Below are 11118 nucleotides of genomic sequence, written 5' to 3' on the forward strand. Positions count from 1 at the left end.
TATGGTTACATTCTTGTAGTGATGTGCGATATTAACTGCTTACAATTTTAAGTAAATATTGAAGATTAAATTACTCAATTACTTAATATCAACAAAAACAAATTATATTCGAATTATAATGATACAATCTTTCATACAAAGAGCATTTTCTTTACCACTGGACAGGCTGGTTCTCTTAATCGCTATACAATATATTATAATCTTAGCCACTTACTAAGAATCTTGTACGAATCTTAAAATTTTCGAAAAATCATATTAATTATGTCGTGTGCTTTTAATGACAAGATCATATTATACTTATCACTTATCATTAAGTCAATCCATTTATAATGTCATTGTGGGCTATAGGATGCTTCAAGCGTAAGTCACTCTATATATATATATATATATATATATATATATATTATGTGCATTAATTTTAGAGATTTCAATTTGCGTCAAACAATTAGAAAAGGTCTTTTGCCTCATCCCTTGTTAAATTTTTTCTCCATCTTTTAGACCCGACTTTTTTATTTGCATGCACAAAAAGAACTGATTCTTCAAAAAGATTATAAAGGAACTAAAAACCCTGCGCCTTTTGTCATAAAGAAGAGAAACAAAGACTACACCAACCAGTAAGCATTATTATCAACACCTTCTCCATCTCTTCCCCAACGCAACCCTCGAAGTATCAAAAGAAATACAAAAGGAAAAGGAAAAGCTAATATTAAAAAAATAATGGCCCAAAAAGTATAAAAATAGAAGGGAACTTCAAACAAAGGAGTTCAAGTTACAGTAAAGACCCCAATTTAATATGAACTGGACATATCCATTACCGTATCTAGTTCCTATTCATGGCCTTCCCTTGGTTGCTTTGCTCATCATTCTCCCCCCTGGTCACAATCGACGACACGTAACTCGCCATGTCAGAGTTGATTCCGGCTGTCGGCTTTGCTCTAAACTTGTGCTTGCATGATAAACATGTGATCTGAAGCAATGTTGCGTTAATCTGTCGCATGGCATGATCCCTTATCGCATGTGCTTTACTGAGTTCCATCTGTGCTTGTAGCCGTATTCTCTTTGCATTCGCCAACTCTTGTTCCGCCACATCGATTTGTCGTTTCGCTTGGTACCTTGCCTCGTCAGCCCTCGCCTTATCTACCATCGCTAACCTCAGCTGTTCTCTTGAATCTTCGTTTAGCCTTTCATGTTTTGTTTCTGATGCATTTGGTTTGGAATCAAGTCCAATGGAGAGTCGCAAGCATGTGTCTTGATTTAGTTCATTGTAGACAGTTGTCGTCTGGTTTAAGCGATCAACATCGGATGGTGGGAGAAGCTGAAGTTCTAAGTTTTGTGATGTCGGTGGTGTTTGATCTGATGGTTGCAACGGAATGTTCATGTTCGTCGGCATTCTTAAATGCCAGGCTGTTGGGCTGGGAATGATGTCGCTTGACGGGCTGGTGCTAGTCGCGGCACTTGCATGTGACCGGCCAGCATTGCACGTGTCTTGGTGCTCTATGAAGCTCTCCACCCTGTATACATACATTTTGCAAGATTAAAAATCTGATGAGTACATAAGATAAACTGATCATATATAGATAGTATATAAAAGTGGACAGGAGGTGGAGATGAAGGTGGTATACTTTTATTAAGGATACATGGTAGGTATAGGAGGAAATGAAAATTAAATTTCAATTAAATTGCAAGCTAAGGCAAGGTGTGGTGAAGAAATGACAGGAACTGAGGAAGCAAGTAATGAGGGTAGAGTGAGACAAGGGGAGAAAAGTGAGGAGGTCAGAAAGGTCAGATATGAAATTTTGTGCCACTGAAAGGGGTCACGGTCACGGACAACAATAAATGAGACCAGAAATGGAGAGCAAATGCATCACGAAAGCAGCCAATTGAGGTTAATTTGCCAGTGGCATCAGGAAATGTGCCCTGAACACCCACATAATTGCACTTTCTTAAAATTGTTATCTTCCTCAGTTTGTTTCCTTTTTATATTTTGTGTTACAGAGATCAAGGAATCTTACAATATTGACAAGAGAACTTAAAATAATGATGCATTTCAGTAAAAAAAAAATGGATGGTATTTTAGTTAGAAAAAAAAAACAGGGAAAAGATATTGCAACAATCGAAATGGTTTGTGCACAAGAACGTTAAAAAAATGTGTATATATAAGAAGTACATGCATGAAGAATCTCAACTTTCAGTCAATTATTTTAAAAATAAAATCAATGTAATAAATCCTCCTAGTGCTTAGCCCAGATTGCACCATGATCTAACCATTCCCTAGGAAAATCCTTTTCTCAAAAGGTCCACTACACAGCAAAGATTATACCCAAAAAGACTTGATAAAAAGCATGAGCTTTTGAACAAGGAATAACACACAAAAATCTTTAAAAGAAAATTTTAATACCATAGCAAATTATTTCAAACACATTAACATTACCGAGAAAAAACACGACCGCAATCGCAAGAATGGCCGCGGGTTCCGCAGGTCTTGAGGTGCGCCTTGTAGTCAGATTGCACAGCGTACCCCTTGGCGCACCTCGTGCAGACCCACTGCCTTTGGCCACTGTGTTTCCTACGGAAATGCTTCTTGATCCCGACAAGATCTCCGAGCGCATGGCATGGGTCGTGGTGGAGGCAACTCGGCTCCGGACACACGAACACTCGCTTTCTTACTTCACCTTGTCCCTCCCGCTTCACCAGCTTCCACGGCACCTTGTGCCGTCGACGGTGCATTTGCAAGTTCTGGTCCCGCTGGAAACCTTGGTTGCATATTTCACATACATACCTATCCGACTCGAGAAGGGTACGCGGCGACAGTGATACCACCTCAGCATCCGGGTCTGCTTTGTTTAAAAATAATATATATATTGTTAATTAATTTGAATCATGAATTGAATATACAATATATATAATTGATTAGCATTTACCAGTAGACTGTAAAAATGTAAACCTGGAGTGCCAGCAGGACGTCGTTTCTTCTTATTGGAAGAGGTTGTGTTAATTTCAAGTGAAGGAAACGGATGCGAGCCGGAGGTGGCCATGGCAGGATAAGCATCAGCACTTGGCGGATTCATGAAGAGAGAACAATGAATAAGATGTGTTTGTTTTGTGTACAAGGAGGCTAGTTCTGAATGTACATTGCAATTTTGAGGAAGGGCATGAGATTCAATTTATGGAAATATCACAAGGAAAAGGAAAGTGAATACTTTCTTTCCTCTTCTTCTGATTCTTCTCACCTAAGTGCTTCTGTCTTTTACTATTTGTTTGGTAGTTTTTCTCCGTTTTGAAGATATATACAGAGAATTTAAGGCGGTCTTTAAGAGGGAGTTAGTGTTTGGCTTTTGAAGCTGTGTTTTTACAAAAGAGATGAGTGTGAGAAGGAGAGAGAAAGAGAGAACCCTGGTGTGTGTGCTAGGCTAGAATAATTAGGATTTGAGAGAGAGAGAAAGAGAGAAGGGATGAGATCAAAAAGAAAGTGTACAGATCATGGTCACTTGGGTGCATTACAGTTTGGATTTTGGACAGCCGTCTTTGGCCTTCTTATAATCATGAGAAACGTTACTTCTTCCCAGCTTTTGCACCTGAAACCTTCTTCATGATTGTCTCGTTGCTCTATCATGTGACAAGATGCATATATAAAGTAAATCAATCGCCTCATAAAATTAATTAAAACATGAGCGCTTATACTATTTTTAGTGACATTCGGTTATATTTTACATTTTCAAAATTTAAATAGTCAATTCAAATCTTACAACATATATTAAAATATTCTTACAGATCAAAATTTATATTTTTTTGAATTTTTTTACCATTTATTAAGTATTTTACAAAATTGTTGATTTTAGACCATTGAATTTTTGTACCAATCTCAATAAATCGTAAAAAAAAATTCAAAAAAATGTAAATTTTGATCTGCAAGCATAGTTTAATATATCCATCACGTTGAACGGTTTGGATCGACTGTTTAGACTTTTAAAATGTAGGGTGTAATCCGGTATCATAAAAAAACAATGTAAGTGGATCCCTCCTATTAAAACATATTCTAGTTTTATTTATTGCACAAATTGACATTGATTAATGATTTTATCACAGATAATCTCTGATAAAGATTTTCAAACAAAAGAACTTTATCGTCTTAATTACTTGATTTTACTAGCTTGCTACCATGTATTTATCTATTATGATTTAATTATGAATGGTTCTGACAAGGTATATATTTTGGCTTATGATTCTTTCAGAACTTGACAACTCAAAAGTATTTTTTCTCACAATTTTTTTTTACATAGCAATCAGCAGTTCATGACTTAAAATTATACTACATATATAAACAATTTATATTAAAAGAATAAATTTCAATAACACATATTAATTAACAAGATAAATTATTAAATTTCCGAGTTTTTTTTTGAAAGCTTAATAGTGGACACCAAGTATTAAATTTCCAGTTTTCATGAGCTTCCAACTCAGTCCTTCACCCTTGATTTACACCAAATTCAAACAGAAAAAACAAATACTGTGAGCTTTTGACAAATAAAAAAAATCTAGTTCCCGGACTTCATCTACACGACAAAAAAAATAGGCTAAGTTACTCCTGTGACACCTTGTTTGGATGGAGAGTAGAGAAGGGAGGGGAGGTAACAATAGAAGGGAATAGAATGGAATGGAATTTAAAAAAAAAAAAATGAATATATTTAACCTCTTTATATTTTACTGATTAATGAAGAAAAATAAATTTAATTTTCTTTGTCGTCTTATTTATTCTTTGTTTAATTAAAATTTAAAAAGTTAATAAGAATTTCAGTGACTGATATTAGGTTTGTCAAAAAAACTTGGAAGAGAATTATATAAGATATAAAATTTGACATTTGTGTCATTTTCTCTTAAAGTATTTGCAACAAAATTTATTTTCATCTATTATACCTCAAATCGAGAGGAACACCAATTCTATTGATAATAATCATGCAAGTTAAAATTTTTGTCTTTATACATCTTTCACCACCGACATAATTATGTCAACCAAACATGATTTGAGAGAGAAAAAAAAATTCTTTCTGTTCCCTTCCTCTACTCTCCATCCAAACAAGGTGTTAAGAAATGCATATATAATAGCAAGAGTAACTCGGTTATTTTAACGAAATTGAAGGATTAAGTAACTTCCCAGAAAACCAAGGACCTAATGGTCCAAATAAAAATTAAGGAGTGGACTTGATTTTTTGAAGAAAAAAAAATATAAACAAAAACTAATTTAACGTCATATATAAAGGTTGAAGGACCTATTTGATTATTTCCGAAATAATTGAAGGACCAACCTAAATTATGTTTAATTAGTATTTAAACCAAAATCCATAATAAAATCATAAGGACGCCAAAAAAAATGACAAATGAAAAGTGAATTAATCTAATTTGAATAACAAAATTGATCATGACAAATTGTAATATATTTCACAAACATCTATATAAGGACTACTACTTTATGGTTAAGCAGGGCTTACCAGAAATAATTTTTTTTTTTCAAAACACACATGTATGTTCCTTCCATTAGTTCCGTTGATTCAGTTATTATAGTTTAAACTTCTTATTTATGTAAGACTAAATTGGATGATTCTTACTTTAAATTAACTTTAATATTACTTATAGATCTTACTTATTTGAATCAGACAGATCCTTGATAATTTTGTCAGATATAGACACTCAGGACATGAACAGCCAACCGGGTTCCGACATGGATGTTGATCTTAGTTTAGAAGGGTCAGACCTTTCTGATTACTTACATGACCGTGCAAAGATTGATGTCATTGACACTCTTCTAGTGGATTCACCTAATGAGGATTCTAGCTCTTCTGCTGCTAGTGCTAGTGTAGTTGTCATTAGTACCTCTACTTAGCTTTCTACGATATGGTTCCGTATAATTCCTACTAAAATTTTATTTAAATTACTCTCTTAATTCTATTAAAATATGAAAATAATAATTTTGCTCAGCTCACAATTCACATTGTAACTTTAATGGAAAGTTTAAAAAGGTGACATGTTGAATATGCCATTTTGCTGGCATTGAAGAGCAAGGAAGCAAAAACATGGTTAGCAATCGCATGCAACAAAAGCAGAGGATGCCTCATAATTTCGTCACTCTCTCCCTTAGCAAATTGCGTGCATTAATTCAGCCCTGTCCCCTTCAAATGACACGTGAGATTCGCTTCTAGTTCTATACCCTATGAATTCTTTCTCTTCTCTCCATTTTTAGTCCAGTACGTACGGTACAACCAAATTCTACATGTACTGGACTCCATGACGCAATCTCTGCCTTCCTCAATGGTCCAATTCGTATTCTACGCTTTATACGTATACCATAAACAAAGACAAAGAAACACATATTTGTATAACTAAAAGCAATTCGTATCCTCTGCATGCATTAACTCAAAAAAGAATTTTTTGAATTAATATATATGAACCGTCTGATCTATTTTAAAATTTGTGTAGACTAGATCCACATTAATATTAAAGAGGAGTGCTATATTGAGGACTTCATTTGAAATTTGAGAGTTAAGAGAAAATTTTCTTTCCAAATACCAATATTGTCCCTTGACTTTTCTCTCTGATCTCAATTATTAAAAGAAGTAAAAAAAAGAAAAGGTAGTTAGAAAATTAGCCCCATAAATCATTTCCTTTCGTGAGAAAAATCGTACTCCAAAAAACCTTCCCTCCCGTGATTCATACAGTAAATTATTGAAATATTTGTTACTTTGTATTACTATTATTTTGTAAATCATACAGTAAATTATTGAAATTATTTAGTGGGTTTGTAGGGGACCGTGATGGTTTTGAGTGTTTTTCATCTCAGATCATCATGATGTGTTTTTTTGTAATTTTGGATAATTCTTAGTTCTCTCTGGTTTCTATTTCGGCATGATACTGGAAGAAGTTTTGATCAAGGCAATTGTGTAGATGAATAGTGCGAAATGGGGCTAAGGGGAAATTTAGGTTTACTGCTGTGCCTACTGGTAAATAGTGGATGTTTTCTTGTTGTTGTAAGCTGATTTGTAATTTTTAGACTCTATTTTCTTATATAGGGGTGGAAGTCCATATATATTTGTCTGGCATTTGCAAGCTAAAACTGGCTACTACCACTTGCATTGAATTGTGACATGGCAGAATTCTGTTTTTTCTACATCTTGACATGAAAAACAACATGTTTGGACTCAATTTATACATTACTCCAAATATTTTTATTCATAATGTGTTTCGACTAAAAATGAAACTATAACACACTTCTCTGGCACTGTATGTATTTTCTATTTTGCTGCTAGTTATTTGTACGTATACCATGCAGAGTTGCAATTGAATCAAGCTCGATTGAGCCAGCCTTAGCTCAAGCTTGATTTGATTAGAAGTCGAATTGAGTCGAGCTTGATTTAAAAACTATCTAACGATGGTTTGTATTTTGTATTATAATTTTTGTTATTTAATATAAATTTGGCAGTTGCTGTCAATCTTTCCAAAAAAAAAAAAAGCAGAGAGAGCTTGCTTGTTACCAAAAATATAATTTTTCTTTTACAAAATTGGTATTTAGAGAGAAATTTTTTTCTCAACTCTCAAAATTTCAAATGTTACCTTCTTTATAGCACTCCCCAATATTAAAGGGCTGCTGAATTATTGATTGTAGCAGGATTGGCTCCGTTTAAAATTAGACGACTGAGATGCTCTTTTGAGATAATGCAGATGATGCAGACTCAACTAAAAGAGTTGAGTTCTACTCATCAGTTGTAGTAACTATTTATTGTTTTGGATCTTAATTTCGCTTAAATACCAACTAGTAAATGCAGATACGTCGTCTCGTATTTCAGCGTGTTGTGTTTGGGTGTGTCCGATATACGTGCCGTATTGTGCTAATATATTAAAATTTTCAGATGTATTCAGACATGTCGTATAATACCGAAAAAATACAACACGCTTATCGGCAAGCAGCTTGGAATGTAGATTTTAGCATTCTGTATCAATATTTAGGTGTGCCATCACCAACATGTAATTCTAATTTGATCTAAAAGTATGTAATAATGTAAAACATATGAAAAAAAATCCAGAAAATTGAAAATAAATTAAATTATATAATTTTCAAGTTTCAGTTTCTTTTTTCAAAATATTTTATTTGGTCTAGAATATATTTTTTTATTTCTTTTGAGTGTTTGTATAATTGGAGAAAATACCCGTAAGTAAAATATATTGAATTTTTTTTTCTAAAAATGTGTAAATAATTGTAAGCCGTCATTTCTTATTTTGTTAGAATTTTTTCCAGCAATTTAATACATCTACGGGAGTATATAATATCTCTGGTTGCAGTTGGGTACAAATTGGGTAAAAAAATAAAAATAAAATATCAGGCGTTGAGACGATCATTTTGTTTCAGTCGTCCGGTTTGAATCAACGGCTGAGATTTAACACTGAAACACAGATCCCTGACTTCTTAATACAACCAATTGGAAGTTGCCGTGGCAGCCTCTCATAGCATGGCCCATTCAAATAACGCTTAAAGCAAAAAAAAAAAAAAATCGCTTTCCACGGTTCGTGCGATCCAGCCTTGTCCCAAGTGGGAAATAATTCTGCTGTGATTCTAAAGGGATCACAGTACTCTGTTATTCTAAATCTATCTATTTATCTGTTTAAAGATTCGTGCATAAAAAATAAGTGTTGTTGAGATTTGTATATTTCAAAATATAAAGGTTAAATTTGAAATCACAGAGTCCTGCAATCCCTTTAGAATCACAGCAGATTTATTTCCTCCGAAGTGTAGGGGTGCAAACGGATCGGATAGTGGTAAAATTATATTCGTATTTATATTTATTTTTCGAATACGGATATAGATCGGATATTAAATGAATAATACGGATACGGACACGGATACGAATACAATTCAGATGCTTAATTTGAATATCTAATTTATATATGAGGAGGGATCGGATTACACCCTTTTTTTGGTGACATCGGTTACACCCTATGTTTATAAAGTTCAAACAGTCGATCCAAACCGTTCAACTTGTTGAATATGTTAAAATGTGTTTGCAGATCAAATTTTACATTTTTCTGAATTTTTTTACTATTTATTAAGATGGGTACAAAAATTCAACGGTCTGAATATAGCAATTTTGTTAAATATTTAATAAATAGTAAACAAATTCCAAAAAATATAAAATTTGATCTGTAAGCACATTTTAACATATCCAACAAGTTGAACGGTTTGGATCGACTGTTTGGAGTTTGAAAATTTTGAAAATTGAGAGTGTAATTCGGTGTCACCAAAAAATGATGTAATCGGATCCCTCCTCTTTATATATTATAATGTTAAACTTGTTATCTCACTACAAAATATATATATATATATATATATATATATATCTAATTAATAAAAATTAACCTTAAGCTGGCAGTATATTTTTAAAAATAACCTAGATTTTAATTTACGTTAATTTGTATGTTGCATGAATAGCTAACTCTTTGATCAAAACTGGTACCCCAAATTCACACAAACTATTCATAATCTATTACCTGATGGAACAAAGTATAAGTTCAAATCTGAATAACAACGATTGTTTACATTTTTGTTATTAGAACTAACGCAAGGTTGCAATTTCAAGGGCTGCTCTCTTTTCTGTTATTCTCTCTCAAAAAAAATACTCTAACACCTTGTTTGGATGGAGAATAGAAGAAGAGAGTGAATGAAAAGAAAATAAAACTTTATGTCGAATTGTGTTTGGTTGATAAAATTATATAAGAGATTAAGAATACAGGAGGTGAAAGATTTAATATTGTATCATTGAATCAGTTCCCTTCTAATTTAAGTGTAACGGATGAAAAAAAAAATTTATTCTTTTCTATTGTTCACCTCTCCTTCATTACTCTACTCTACTCTCCTTCTAATTTAAGTGTATTCGGAATTCTAAGAATAAATGGTTGAACAAGTGTGAGCTAACAATCGTCTGTTAGTTTTTGTTATTTTGTATCATAATTGAGTCAGTTGATCTACAAAGAAACAAATTCACTAATAGGAACAATCTCAAATTCACTAAGAAACAAAAACAAGATGCCAAGATTTCAACAATCGATTAATAGTTAAAATTAATGTACCTTACGGAGAAATCAAAGGGAAATTTAGTGAACAGGGAACAAGTCTCGCGAGGGAAGAAATCAAACGGATGGGATCGGGAGAGAACGAATTGGGAAGAGAAACAGGTCGGAGAAGTAGAAAGTCTGGGAAATAATTAGTATCGGATACCTCAAATATTGAAATATACGGAATTATCCGTATTTGAATCCGTATCCACTTTCAAAATCAAAACATATTCGTATCTATATCCGTATCCGTGTATATTATATTTATATTTGCATCCGTATCCATAAACTATATATTTAATGGATCCGGATCCATATCTATATCCGTATCCGTGTATATTATATTGCATCTGTATCCATAAACTATCTATTTAATGGATCCGGATCCGATGAATAATATCCGATCCGTTAGCACCTCTACTTCTAAGAACAAATGTTGAACAGGTGTGAGCTAACAATCGTCTATTAGTTGTTGTTATTTTGTATCATAATTGAGTCAGTTGATCTAGAAGAAACAAATTCACTAATTGGAACCATCTCAAATTCACTAAGAAACAAAAACAAGATGCCAAGATTTCAACAATTAATTAATAGTTAAAATTAATGTACCTTGTACATTATCGGTGGGACTGAAATTTAATTAGATATAATTTCAAAGTTATTTTAAAATTTAAGCATATTTAGTATATTGTTAATTGCGCATAAAAATATAGTTTTGTAGGTACATTTTGCCAACAACCAAAAAATTGGACCAGAGTATAAACCATGCAAAAATAATTTGCTATGTTCTTAAATTTTGATAATTTTACATTTTGTATATTTATAAGTATAGTTTTGGAGGACTATTTCACACACAAAAAATTCATGGGGTGGGGGCAATTTCGGTAATTAAAAGTGGATAAACCATGCCGAATATAGTTTTGATCCAAAAATGAAACTTTTCCTTGAAGAAAAAGTAAAATAATTTTTTATTGGTTATGCAAATAACTTTTGCTTTATATATTTATGGGATTTTAAATATAA

At 32.8% G+C, this 11118-nt stretch overlaps 1 protein-coding gene across 1 annotated transcript; it reads right to left on the reverse strand.

Moving 5' to 3' along the window:
- Positions 1–606: 606 nt before the first annotated feature.
- On the reverse strand, positions 607–3482 carry LOC144574446 (protein indeterminate-domain 14-like). Its single transcript, XM_078324416.1, has 3 exons — positions 2945–3482; positions 2432–2834; positions 607–1511 (listed from the first exon to the last, which is right to left on the reverse strand). Exons 1-3 carry the CDS (start codon positions 3066–3068, stop codon positions 821–823), a joined length of 1218 nt encoding a protein of 405 aa, XP_078180542.1. The 5' UTR covers positions 3069–3482; the 3' UTR covers positions 607–820.
- Between the last annotated feature and the right edge of the window lie 7636 nt (positions 3483–11118).

Source organism: Carex rostrata, chromosome 22 (genome assembly GCF_964058835.1).
Source record: "Carex rostrata chromosome 22, lpCarRost1.2, whole genome shotgun sequence".
In the NCBI taxonomy this organism is placed as follows: domain Eukaryota; kingdom Viridiplantae; phylum Streptophyta; class Magnoliopsida; order Poales; family Cyperaceae; genus Carex; species Carex rostrata.

Coding starts and splice junctions, on each gene's coding strand:
- LOC144574446 (XM_078324416.1), bottom strand. CDS start 3,068: ATGAATCCGCCAAGTGCTGATGCTTATCCTGCCATGGCCACCTCCGGC. Junction 2,835..2,944: donor ACGTCCTGCTGGCACTCCAG/GTTTACATTTTT, acceptor TAAACAAAGCAG/ACCCGGATGCTGAGGTGGTA. Junction 1,512..2,431: donor TGCGGTCGTGTTTTTTCTCG/GTAATGTTAATG, acceptor GTATGTATACAG/GGTGGAGAGCTTCATAGAGC.